Source organism: Emiliania huxleyi (genome assembly GCF_000372725.1).
Source record: "Emiliania huxleyi CCMP1516 unplaced genomic scaffold EMIHUscaffold_258, whole genome shotgun sequence".
Lineage (NCBI taxonomy): Eukaryota > Haptophyta > Isochrysidales > Noelaerhabdaceae > Emiliania > Emiliania huxleyi.
Window position 1 is genome coordinate 1 of NW_005200104.1, and position 12,572 is coordinate 12,572.

At 65.6% G+C, this 12,572-nt stretch overlaps 3 protein-coding genes across 3 annotated transcripts; 1 reads left to right on the forward strand and 2 right to left on the reverse strand.

Annotated features, from left to right (window-relative positions):
• Positions 1 to 227: 227 nt before the first annotated feature.
• EMIHUDRAFT_237829 (hypothetical protein) lies at positions 228 to 1,571 on the reverse strand (the record flags this gene model as incomplete). Its single annotated transcript, XM_005777676.1, has 1 exon — positions 228 to 1,571. One exon carries the CDS (start codon positions 1,569 to 1,571, stop codon positions 228 to 230), a length of 1,344 nt encoding a protein of 447 aa, XP_005777733.1.
• A 1,464-nt stretch (positions 1,572 to 3,035) lies between these two features.
• EMIHUDRAFT_237830 (hypothetical protein) lies at positions 3,036 to 5,214 on the reverse strand (the record flags this gene model as incomplete). The annotated part of the gene is made up of 4 exons (XM_005777677.1): positions 3,036 to 3,881; positions 4,000 to 4,122; positions 4,401 to 4,742; positions 5,077 to 5,214. The coding sequence occupies 4 exons, from the start codon at positions 5,212 to 5,214 to the stop codon at positions 3,036 to 3,038; spliced, it is 1,449 nt and encodes a 482-aa protein (XP_005777734.1).
• Positions 5,215 to 8,829: 3,615 nt separating this feature from the next.
• Vps33-2 (Vps33, SM superfamily protein) lies at positions 8,830 to 12,119 on the forward strand (the record flags this gene model as incomplete). Its single annotated transcript, XM_005777678.1, has 10 exons — positions 8,830 to 9,512; positions 9,583 to 9,690; positions 9,840 to 9,887; positions 9,955 to 10,005; positions 10,182 to 10,286; positions 10,361 to 10,699; positions 11,320 to 11,376; positions 11,473 to 11,608; positions 11,674 to 11,747; positions 11,826 to 12,119. Exons 1-10 carry the CDS (start codon positions 8,856 to 8,858, stop codon positions 12,117 to 12,119), a joined length of 1,869 nt encoding a protein of 622 aa, XP_005777735.1. The 5' UTR covers positions 8,830 to 8,855.
• Between the last annotated feature and the right edge of the window lie 453 nt (positions 12,120 to 12,572).

Sequence of the window (12,572 nt, forward strand, 5' to 3'; positions counted from 1 at the left end):
CTGAGAAGCGCACCTAGCGGGCCGGATGATCGTCATATACCGTTTTTTTTTTGGGTGCGCACGGTGCAACGAGCGACCCATGTTTCGCAGCGGTGCGCACGAGGGTCGAGGCGTGCACAGGTCATATGCCACAAGTCACATCGACAAGTCACACACTCACACACTTGGCCGACCGCATCCGCCGCTCGCTCCCACGCACGCACGTAGTGACTCTGGTCAGGGCACCGTCACCCCTCGCCATTCTCGTCCTCGTCCGTCTCCTCCGGAGACAACGGGACCGCGCCGGGGTGCAGCCCGGATGGGACGATGCTCAGCACCTGCTCAATCATCTCGTCGAGCATCGCCTCCTGCGCCAGCTCGCGGTGCGTCTGAGCGAGTACCGGGCTCGCCTCGAGCTCGGCGTGCCTCCCCGCCTGCGCGAGCGCATGCTCGAAAAGCGCATCCGCACAGAGCTCGTCGAGCCACTGCGCCGCGTGTCGCTGCAGGATCAGCGGCTCTGCTCTCGTCGCCACCAGCTGCGTGAACCTCTCGAGAATTAGAGGCTCGATCACAGTCGCCACGGCGCGTTCGGTCACAAGCTCACGCTCCTCCGCCTCACGCCGCCGCGCGTGCGCACCTCGCACCTCCCGGAGCGCCGCACGGGCGACGAGCTCAATGTGTGGCTCGAGGAGCAACTCGAGCGTGCACTGGCTGAGCGTCTCGGACCTCCACTTGTAGATGAGGCCGGCTGGCCCGCCCCTGAGCACGTCGGCCAACAGTGGCGGAGTGTCGTTTGTCCAGACATAGCGAGGCAGGGTCACGGTCGCCTCCCGATCTCTCGGTGAGGCTGCGCTGCTGCGATAGCGCGCTCCCTCTAGCTCCTCGCGCATCACCTCGGTCAGCAGAGAGGCGAACACCCGCTCCGCTCGCATCTGCGCGGTGTAATCATGCGCGACTGCCCGGAGCGCAGCCAGCACGGCCGCACGGCCCTCCTCGGCGAGGACATCGGCGGTGACGGCACGCGCGAGCTCGAGCACGAGACCCTCCTGGCCGGTCGCGCCGCCTATCGACGACCGGCGGCGGCGCAGTGGCACCCGCCTCGCCACCTCGGCGCGAATCGCCTCCTTGACGACGGAGGGTAGCAACGGGCGAACTGCCTCGTCCCTCAGCCCAAGCCACATCGCCTCGATAGCTTCGCCCTGCGCTTGATGTCGCGGTGGTGCCGGTGCCGGTTCCCCCAGCGTGCCAAAGCCTTTGGATAGTGGGACGGACCGAGGCTCCGAGCTGGGACGCGACCGACTCTCGAGGCTGGGTAAAGGAGCATTTCCTCCCAATCCGGGGTTTGCAGGTTCATCCTGATGCGCCTGCTGCAGCGCCTGCCTCAGCATTGCCTCTCGCCGGGCAGCCGCCTCAAGATGCCGGCGTGCGCTCCTCAGCTCATCCCGCAGCGATGCCACCTCAACCTCCCTCTCAACTACGGCGATCGATGGAGCTCCCGGGCTGAGAACACGCTGCTTCCACCATGGAATCTCGCTCGTGCCCGCTGGGGACGGCGGGTCGGAGCCGGGCGGCCACTCGGACCGGAGCGGCATGACCCACTACAATGTATCCCGGTCCTGCACGTTCGGTTACCGCCGGAACGCACGAACATGATGAACCCACATTACCGGTGCATGTGCATGTTGCTTCACAGCCTTGTGATCTGTGATCTGTGAGGGTCCGCCCGCAGGCGCATTTTGTGCCCGGTGCCGAACCTGTCGGACCTTGAGACAGCATTGTGGATCCCTGGGCGAGGGTGGTGGCGTCCCCGTCGGGAAGGGCTGAGCCCTGGCTGTCAGGCTGTCAGGTGCTGTCAGGTGATCTGTCGGGCTGTCGGGCAGCTGTCAGGCACTGTCAGGTGCCTCTGTCAGACCAGCTGTCAGGTGCTGTCAGTGCTGTCGGGTGCTGTCGGGTGCGTGTCTGACAGTCGAGGGGATCTGTAGCTGTCGGGTGCTGTCGGAGCTGTCGGGTGTTGCTGTCAGACGCTGTCGGAGCTGTCGGAGCTGTCAGGCTGCTGCTGCTGTCAGACGTTGGGCTGTTGCTGTCAGGTGCTGTCAGGTGGTGCTGTCGGGGTGCTGTCAGGCTCTGACACACACCAGCAACACTTATGACACTATCAAGAGGAGACCAGCAGGACTCTACTGGCGGCTACGCAGCTGCCCCCCTCCTACGGCGTGATCACGCCGGCGGCGGCGGCCGCCTGAGGAGCGCAGAGGGCGGCGCAGGCGCAGGCGGCGGCGGCGGCACAGACGGCGGTGGCCACCCCCACCCAGACGCCGTAGGCATATGGCTGTAGGGCCCCAGAAGGCTAGCTGGTAGCTTCATTTGTAGTAGCACACAGCCGCCGGTGATAGAGAGGGGTCCGCAGAGGTGGGGCGGGAGGGTTGAAAGAGAGACCCATGACCATCCCATGACTACATGGACATGGACATGGACCACACTCACATGCACATGTCTTTGCATGTAATTTTGTTACACCCTCATGGGGCACAAGAAAGAGGCTCTACGGGGTCTGTGTACGGTCTGTGCTGCTGTCGGGCTGTCAGCGCTGCTGTCAGACCACTGTGTGCTGTCGGGCTGTCGGGCAGCTGTCAGGCTGTCACGTTAGGGCCTGACAGCGACGGGACCCCTCGACTGTCAGACTCTGCTGTCAGACTGTCAGATACGTGCTGTCAGACTGTCGGAGAAAGTGCTGTCAGCGCTGTCGGGCTGTCGGGCACTGTCAGGCGCTGTCCGGGGTTTGCTGTCAGGCTGTCAGACCAGGGCTCAGGGGAAGGGCTGTCTGTAGTGTCGAACAGTGGCCTTGTTGAGAAGAAAAGAAGGCCAAGAGGTGTGCGCAGACCTTGTGCGTACCTTCTATGTTATTGAGAAGAAATACGTCCCGCACATCCTAGCATCCAGATACATTGCGGTTGGAGCGGCGTGCTACTACGTAGGCCTAGGGGCCTCTAGGGTCCGTCAAACGCACTCTCCTGACCAGGGCAGGTTTTGGAAGAATTCAACTTCACGACACCTCATCAGACGCAGCTCTCTGCTGCCATGGCCTCCACCAGAGCGCGCGCCTCGCCCTCCCCTAGCACCCGCGCGAGCAGCGCAACGAGCCCCTCTCGGGTGGCGAGCAGCTGCGCCTCGCGCAGCCTCGTGAGCGCCTGCTCCGGGCTCTGCGCGTCCAGAAGCGCCTCAGCGCCGCGCCCGAGGCAGGCACCGTCGCCTGGTCGCGCCGCCTCGACAAAGGCCACGCAGAAGAGACACCAGTTGCGCGCCGCGTCGCCGCAGGTGGTGGCGTGGTGGCGGCGGAACTCGTACGTGCCCGTCTTGAGCACCGCCTCGACGTTGAGCGACGCCAGCCGCCCCGGTGTCACCGCGAAAAGGCGCTGCACGCGCTCCTCCTCGCTCGCCAGCGCGCAGCACTCGCCACGCCACAGCGTGTGCGCGCGACGCAGGAAGGCCGGCGCGTCGAGCAAGTGCGGCGGTAACGGCCTGTGTCCTCCCTGCGCCCACGGCTTGTCGCTAAAGGAAAACTCGGGCCCCGTGGCATAGAGCGGCGCACACCAACGGTCACGCCGCACCCACGAGCGAGTCAGCGACGCGGCAACGTGCTCGAACTGCAGCCAGGCGCAAAAGACGCTCAGGAGCTCGCGCGCGCACAGCAGCTCGCCGCCCCCCTCGGAGGAGCGCACGTTGACGTGGCAATGCAGCATGGCCGCCGCGCCGCGCTCGCCGCAGTCGGGTGCCGCGCAGCCGCGCCAACGCAGCAGGGCGGCTGCGAGACGCACGTCGGCGAGGGCTCCGCGGCCCAGCCGCAGCTCACGCGGCGGCGGCGGCGACTTGAGCTCGACGGAGGTGCAGCCCTTGCGCCGCACCTGCGTCAGGAGCGCCCCAGAGTCGGGAGGGCACCAGAGTCCGCATTCCGAAGCACCGCGGGAGCACGAATACGGGGACTACGCCGGCATGCAGCGGAATACGTGTGCGGCGCCGCACCATCAGCTCAGCCCATTCGGCCGGCGCTGGCGGCACGGCGACAGCGCAGGCCGCCGCGGCAGAGGCGGGCAAGAATGGCTCAACCGACGGATCGACCGCCACCGACCAGTGCTCGAGCCGCGCCTAATTAGCTCATCCATTTCAATTGATTGACAGCACCCCGCCACCGGCCAGTGCTCGAGCCGCGCGCCGCCAGGCCCGCGGCGGCGATCGCCGCGCGCAGCTCGCTCTTCTTGGTAAAGTGCTCGGTCCGGTCGGGCGGGACCACCAAGAGCTCGAGCTCTAGAGTTGCACTCACCAGCTTACGGACGGGTTGTGGGAGATCGGGAATTCCATACAGAGAGAAGTGGCTTCGATGCGCGGCCGGGAGATGCGGGAGGGCGGGCGGGCCGAGCTCCTACGCCAAAGCCGCGCGAACGCAGCGCAGGTGGCAGGAGGGAGGCGTACTCTGCCTCGAATCGCTGTGCGTCGCTGAAGGCGGGCACGAGTGCGGCGGCGGCCTCACTGATCGGCGGCGGCTCCAACGTCGTGAGCGCCATCCAAGTCACCCTGCGCTCGGAAGGCGCGCCGTGGACGTGCAGCACCGCAGCGGCCTCGCCGACGTCAGTGGCGCCGCAGGGCAACAGCGCACATCGCCACAGTTTCGAGCCGTTTCCGCCCGCAGGCAGCCTCAGCTCGAGCTGTGGTGCGGTGCCACGCCCCTCGGCGAAGGCGGCCAGATCGCCCGAGCCGCACTCTCGCGCCTCGAGCCGCCAGCCGGCGCCTGTAGTGCCGATCTCGGGTCGATCTCGGGTCGATCTCGGGTCGATCTCGGGTCGATCTCGGGTCGATCTCGGGTCGATCTCGGGTCGATCTCGGGTCGATCTCGGGTCGATCTCGGGTCGATCTCGGGTCGATCTCGGGTCATGCACGTTGTGTTCGCCTCGTGTGATGTTGCGAGGCTCGAGTCAGTCTCGGGTCGGTCGGTCTCGGGTCGATCTCGGGTCGATCTCTGTCTCGTGTCGGTCTCGGGTCGGTCTCGGATTGGCCTGTAGTGCCGTCGCGCCCGCCCCAGCTGTCGGGCCACAGCACGCTGACTCTCGTGTCCTCGGGGAGCGCCTCCGCAGGCGCCGCGAACCGAAGCACGGCCGGGTTGTCTGGGTCGACAGCCGCCAGCATGCGCAGCCCGTACTGCGGCGCCTCGTGCAGCCAGGGGCGCTCGCTGGTGCTCGGCATCGCATCAGTCCGAGGAGTAGGGCCGCGCGGACACGGCAAAGGAGGCCAGCGCCAGCGGCAACGGCCGAGAGGACTCACTCCCTGGGAACCGGGTGCCCGGCGGGGGCCGGCTTTCCTTTTTGTGATCTTTTTTCTTTCTTTTCTTTCTTTTAGATCATGTAGTTCCCAAACACTGACTCGCTGTCGTGGATCGCTTGTCATGTGAGAGAGCCCGTTGTGTTCTTGTTTTCTCTGAGCTTTCTCTTTTAGCCAGTTGAGCGCTGGCAGAGAGCGATTTTCACGCTTCACGTGCTAGGCGCGAAATTCTTGCTCTTGCGGCCGAAAATCGCCGCCTGCGCGCGCCCTATGTCAGCCTCCGGGCAGCCTGCCCTGGAGAACGCCGCGCTCGACCTCGACGCCCTGCGAGAGCGGTCGAGGCGCCTCCTGCTCTCCGCGCTCGACGCTGTTGCTGCTGCGGGCGGCGGCGGCGGCATCCGCCTCGTGCTCGACCAGCGCCTTTCGGGCCCGCTCGGCCTCGTCGCTCGGCCTCTCGACTTTCGCGCGCACGGCGTCGACAAGATTTACCACCTCGAGTCGGGCCCTCCCCCGCAAGGAGCCGGTCCGCTGGTCTACAAAATAGAGAGAGAGTCGTGATTTCTTGTTGGTTAATAAAAATCTCTCTCAAAATAGCGCCCGTGATTGCCTGCACGTTGCCCGCACTCACAGACTCCATAGACCATACCCGAAAGAAAGAGAGAGGAGCAAGAGAGCTCTGGGCCGGCGCGGGGGCCCCAGAGGGTGTCCATGCGGGGGGGGATGCCGCGTGCCGAATTCCGCGTGCCTGCACGCCACCGCCACCTGCCGCGCCACCCACCGAAGTCGCGAGCGAGCGACTTGCGCCACTGCTTCTTGGCGCGCGTCTGGCGCCGCCGCCGCCGCCAGCGCCACCCCGGGCGCAGCGACGGGCGCGGCTGCAGAGATTGACGCCCTGGTCGATGGTTGGCACTAGGCAGAGAGAGATAAACAGGCCGATCCTCGTCGACAACAAACCCTGCATCACGTCCGTGAACGGTACGTGGCCGCCATGGCAGGCGCAGACTCGCGACTGAAGCAACTGCCGGTCCCTCTGCGTGAGGTGCTCATGACCGAGTCGCGCGTGAGATAGCATTTCGGCCAGCTCGATTTGGTCGGGGTCAGTGCGCACGATCTCCGTCAGCTCTGATAGCGTGAACTCGACCCAGCGATGCGACATGTACGGCTGGTCTTCGTGGAAGATGCGCTCCACGGCCGGCAGCTGGTACAGGTCGCCACACACGATGACGGACTTGTTGCCGAACGACATGTCGTATCCTCGCGATGCTGTTGCCCGCCGCATCGCGAAGGTGAGCGCCTCGTCCACCGCGTTGAGTGTGTCCGCCGTCAGCATCGACACTTCATCGATCACGAGCACGTCGAGCGTCGCGAGAAGCTGCAGGTGGCCCTTCCTGCGCGGCGAGTCGAGTGCTGCGCGCTGAAAGACGCCTTTGGGGGACAGGCCGAAGGCGCGGTGCACGGTTACGCCGCCGAGGAGCGCGGCGGCCTTGCCGCTTGAGCCTGTCACCAGCACGTTGAGCCCTTGGCTTCGCCATTCCTGCACGAGTAGTGCAATGAGCGTCGACTTGCCCACGCCACCCTGGCCGCTCAGAAAGTCGTGGATCCTCTTTCCGCCGGCCTCCTTGAGGTTGTGGTAAGCCTCGACCTGACCTTCCGTCAGTCTCACGTCGATTGTAGTCCCCCCTGGCAGCCCCCGACGCCACACGCGCCGGCCTGGCTCAGCGTCCGGAAGTAGTTGGGGAGCCGGCGGCCGCGAAACGGAAGCCGAGCCGCGGGCGACTAGCTTCTCGAACGCAATTGCCTCCTCGCCTGTCTCGTCGTCGTTGTGGTCGGTCGAGAGCTCGGGCTCGAGCTCGGCGTCCTCCTGCATGAAGTCGAGCAGCGTGCGGAACTCGCCCTCACACACCGTGTTGAACTCGTCCTCCGTTCGCAGAAAGTTCTCGACCTGCTCCGGGGTGAAGTGACGCGAGGTAGCGTCCTGCCGAATCTGCTCCGCCTCGCCACCGGCGGAGATGAGCGCGCGGAGAAGGCACTCTTCGCGGAGCGAGCCGCTCACGTTGGGGCACGCCTGTGGCATGAAGGCGGGGCCGTGAGTGGCACCCGTGATTTGATAAGCAGATCCACGAGCGGCGCACCGCACGGTCAGCGATGGGGCGGGCGTCGGCGCCGTGCGTGAACGACGAGGGCGTCGAGTCACGAAACGGCGCACCGAGAAGTAGCCTCTGGTAGTAATACAGGTTACCGTGGCGAGATGGGACTCGCCAGTCGTGCCACACGGGGACAGGTGCCGACCGACCGATGACGAATCGTGTCTTGTCCGGGATCACGTCGACGCTGCGCCGCTTCATGTCGACCAGCTCCGTCACGAGCTCGGCGACGGTATCGCCGTCGAAGAGCGTCGCATCTGATTTGCTCAGCACGAGGAGCGATTCGCGGGCCTAGATCGACAGTCGAGGGGTGAGGTGAAATAGCTCGAACGAGCAACTGCACGAGAAGAAACTGAGTAGACGACACGAGCTACTGCTCGAGAGGCAGGTACCGCATGAAGAGCGGCTACTTCCTTGATCGTTGATGAGTTGTTGTTGATTAGTTGTTGATTCTCGGTATATTGACTTCTTGACACGTTGAGATGGGACCTGAGAGCCGACAGGGTGGGTTGGGAGCGAATGTGCACGGCGGTGCCTTCGCAATGCCGGGAGAGGCGATGGCGATCGGGTCCGACTCGCGGATGCTCTTCATAGCCTCGCGAATAGCACCCTGAAGCGCGCTCGTCTCGGACGCATTTCACCCTTCATAGATGTTGAAGATGTCGGGCGCGAGCGCCTATGGTAAGATTGGGAGATATGAGCCTGATTCGAGACGCACAGATAGCACTGCGGTTGTGCTTTTTTGAGTCTGGCAAGCTTGTGCTCGACGACCCGCTGGCACTTGCCGGGGACGACCATCCTCGAGCTCGGTTTCTTGATGTGGTTCCAGTGCTCGAAGAGCAAGCGCCTCACGAGCGCTGGTGGCCACTCGCGGGAGTTGTTAGAAAGGACGGCGGATTCGACCTAATCGCGAGCCGACGGGTGCAGAGAGCTGAGCTACATCGGGGACGATATTTAAGAGCTGACACGCCTGCTTGAAGATGTGAGCCACTGTGTCGTACTCGAGAATGGCGTTTGCGCTGGCGTCCGTCATGTTGACGTCACTGACAGCAATCGTTGTAGGTGTCGCGTTGGCATCACGAAGCTCTATTCCGACCGTCATGATGGCGATCAGCGCGAGCATTCGCACGTCTTGTGTCGGGCGTGAGCGGGCCGAGACGCAGAAGATGCAGGAGTGGCAAGGGCGCTCTCTTGCGTGAGGTGATCGACTTTGGGTCTTTGCATCTTTTTTGCATCGAGGCATTTTCTGCTCTTTTGGGGGCTCCTCAGAGCTGAGGAGACTGAAACCGAGTAAACACTGACTCGCTGTCGTGGATCGCTTGTCATGTGAGAGAGCCCGTTGTGTTCTTGCGGTCTCAGCTTTCTCTTTTAGCCAGTTGAGCGCTGCTCTTGCGGCCGAAAATCGCCGCCTGCGCGCGCCCTATGTCAGCCTCCGGGCAGCCTGCCCTGGAGAACGCCGCGCTCGACCTCGACGCCCTGCGAGAGCGGTCGAGGCGCCTCCTGCTCTCCGCGCTCGACGCTGTTGCTGCTGCGGGCGGCGGCGGCGGCATCCGCCTCGTGCTCGACCAGCGCCTTTCGGGCCCGCTCGGCCTCGTCGCTCGGCCTCTCGACTTTCGCGCGCACGGCGTCGACAAGATTTACCACCTCGAGTCGGGCCCTCCCCCGCAAGGAGCCGGTCCGCTGGTCTACTTTGTGCGCGCCGAGTTTGAGAGCGCGCAGGTGATCGCGGCGCAGCTCTCGTGTGCCGAGGGCTCTTCGGCGCGAGCCACGCTCCACTTCGTGCCGCGCCGCTCGCTGCCGTGCGAGAAGCTGCTCGAGGAGGCGGGGGTGTACAGCCGGCTGGTGGTGCGCGAGTGCCACCTCCACCTGCTCCCTCTGGACAAGGACCTGCTCTCGCTCGAGCGGCCCTGCTTCCGCGCGCTCTACCACGACGGCGACATGTCCGTCCTCCACTCGGTCGCCTCCTCCATCCTGGAGCTCGAGGACCTGTACGGGCCGGTGGCCAGCCTGCGAGGGAAGGGCTCGTGCGCCCAGCAGGTGAGCCGGATGCTGAAGCAGATGAGGCAGCCGCGCCAAGAGGTAGGCCGGCCCGCCGAGCGCGGAGTGCGGAGGAGTCGCTACTAGTCACCGTACACGCGTTACTCATTAGGCGGGTCGGCCCGCCGAGCGCGCCAGTGGGCCGCGGGCGGGCGGGCGGCAGATCGGCTCGCTGCTGCTGCTCGACCGGGTCTGCGACATGGTCACGCCTCTGCTGACGGCGCGAGAGAGAGCCGAGAGGTGGCCGAGATGCGCATCGCCCCGCTGCTACCTTCGCGTGCTCCGGCAGAGGGCGGGGGCGCCAACTTGCGACAAAGAAGAGATGAAGAAGGCCTCCACTGATCAGTGAGCCGGTCTGACTGACTGCAGGAGCTCACGTACGAGGGACTCCTCCACTCCGTCTTCAACATCCGGCCCGGCGGGACACGAGCGTCGGACCTCCTCGAGCCCTCCTCGAGCCTCCTCGGACCCTCCCCGCAGGCACGGCGTGATCGACGTCGAGCCGGAGCTGCTCGGTCTGCCGCCCGGCATGCCGGCGAGATGTCGCCGAGATGCCGCCGAGATGTCGCCGAGATGCCGCCGAGATGCCGCCGAGATGTCGCCGAGATGTCGCCGAGATGTAGCCGCTGCCGCCCGGCCGCCAACGCAGACGCGCCGCGCGATGACGCCGGAGGAGAGCGCAGCGCTGGAGAGGGCGCCGGGTGCGTGTAGGTGAAGCGCGAGCTCAACAGCTCGGACGCGCTGTACGCGCAGCTGCGCAACCGCAACTTCGGCGACATGGGACCGCTGCTGCAGAAGCTGTCTCGCGACGTGCAGGAGGGGCAGCTGGCTCGCCTAGTCCATCCCCATTTACCCATCCATCAGCCATGCCTTGCTTGTGCGGCGAGCAGGAGGGGCAGGAGGAGCGGCACGCGGCGCACACGGTGAGCCAGCTGCGCGACTTCATGCGCAAGCTGCAGCAGCTCGAGGCGATGCGAAAGTCCCTCTCGCTGCACGTCTCGCTCGCCGAGCGGCTGCAGCGCCACACGGCCGCACCAGCCTTCCACGCGCGCATCGCCGCAGAGCAGGAGGCCCTCGCCAACGCCGGCGCGACTGCCGACGCCGAGGCGGCGCTCGACGGCGCCATCGGCCGCGCTGAGCCGCTCCCGTCGGTGCTGCGCCTGGCTTGCCTCCACTCGATCCTCGCGAGCGGGCTCAAGGAGAAGAAGCTGGCCGCACTGCACGCGGAGGCGGCCCGCCCAGCCCACCCCTCCCCCACGCCGCCCCAGCCACACGCCCCGCCCACCCCACTAGCCCCACCCCGTCCCGCATGTCCGGCTACTCTTCCCGGCTACTCTTCCCGGCTACTCTTCCCGGCTACTCTTCCCGGCTACTCTTCCCGGCTACTCTTCCCGGCTACTCTTCCCGGCTACTCTTCCCGGCTACTCTTCCCGGCTTCGGCTACTCTTCCCGGCTACTCTTCCCGGCTACTCTTCCCGGCTACTCTTCCCGGCTACTCTTCCCGGCTACTCTTCCCGGCTACTCTTCCCGGCTACTCTTCCCGGCTACTCTTCCCGGCTACTCTTCCCGGCTACTCTTCCCGGCTACTCTTCCCGGCTACTCTTCCCGGCTACTCTTCCCGGCTTCGGCTACTCTTCCCGGCTACTCTTCCCGGCTACTCTTCCCGGCTACTCTTCCCGGCTACTCTTCCCGGCTACTCTTCCCGGCTACTCTTCCCGGCTACTCTTCCCGGCTACTCTTCCCGGCTACTCTTCCCGGCTACTCTTCCCGGCTACTCTTCCCGGCTACTCTTCCCGGCTACTCTTACCGGCTACTCTTCCCGGCTCCTCTTCTCGGCGCCCTCCTGCAGGTGCTGTCCGAGTACGGCTATTCCGCCGCCTCGCTCTCCCTCAACGCGCTGCACAAGGCCCGCCACCGCCGCCCCTCGCTCGAGCCCGCCGCAATCTCTCTTGGCGCCCTCCCCGCCCTAGTCCCCACCGCCCCACCCCGCCGCCCTGCCCAGGTTGGCTTGCTGCGGCGGCACGACGCGCGGTCGGGCTGGCCGTCGCTGCGCAAGGCGCTCGACTTGGTCGCCGACGACGTGCCCGAGGTGGAGGGCTTGTCCGACCTGCCCTCCGCCCTCTCGTACTACTACTCAGGCGCCCCTCCTCCCGGGGCGGCATCGGCTCGACGGACCATTCAGAAGCGAACCACCTCTCGCTAGGCTACTGCCCCCTCTCGACCCGGCTGGTCGGGTGGATGCTCGCCCGCGCGCCGCACTGGTCGTCGCGCGCCGAGGCGCTCGGCCGGAGGCCGGATGCCCACTCCTTCCCACGACCCGCTCCTTGGCCTACCTCATTGGCCTGTTCTCCTCAGGCGCTCGGCTGGCTGCCGGGCCCGCTCTTCTGGGAGGAGCCACCCCCGAGGGAGGGCGACGAGGAGGAGCCCCCCGCCACGCTGCCCGAGGGGTCGGTGGCGCGGCGCGAGGTTGCGGTGGTCTACTTTCTGGGCGGCTGCACGTACTCGGAGGTGTCGGCCCTGCGCTGGCTCGGCCAGCAGCTGCGGCCGCCGGTCGATTTCGTGGTTGCGAGCACGCACATGACCTCGGGCGATCAGATCATAGAGAGCCTGATGCAGACCTTTGAAAACAGCCTGAGCTCGCTCGAGTGACGATGTGCGCCGGGCGCGCGCGTGGCGGGGTGTAACGGCATATAATAATTATGCCTAATTAGAGCGGTGAAACCTGATCTATTGAAGCCTCTGCCTCGACCTTGTATAGCCCGGTCGAACACCCCCGGGTCGCGATTTTGGCAAGTGAATACGGGCGCTTTTTGACGATGAAATAAGAATCTACTGCCCGAGGGAAACACATAGACACCCACATGGTTGACCAACCCTTAGTGTGTGAGGGTCAGTGTTCACATTCACACCCCACTGGCACCGCGGCACTGTACAGTGTGCAGACCGACATACAGCACGCACAATGTAGCACTTATTAGTGAGCGCGCGCATCCCCCGCGCTCGCCCTCCACGGCCGCTGAGCGGCGCAACGCACATGCCTCCCTCGCGCGCGCTAGCGGCTCGGCGAGGTCGGCCGGCGCGAGCACAACCCCAAGACGATGG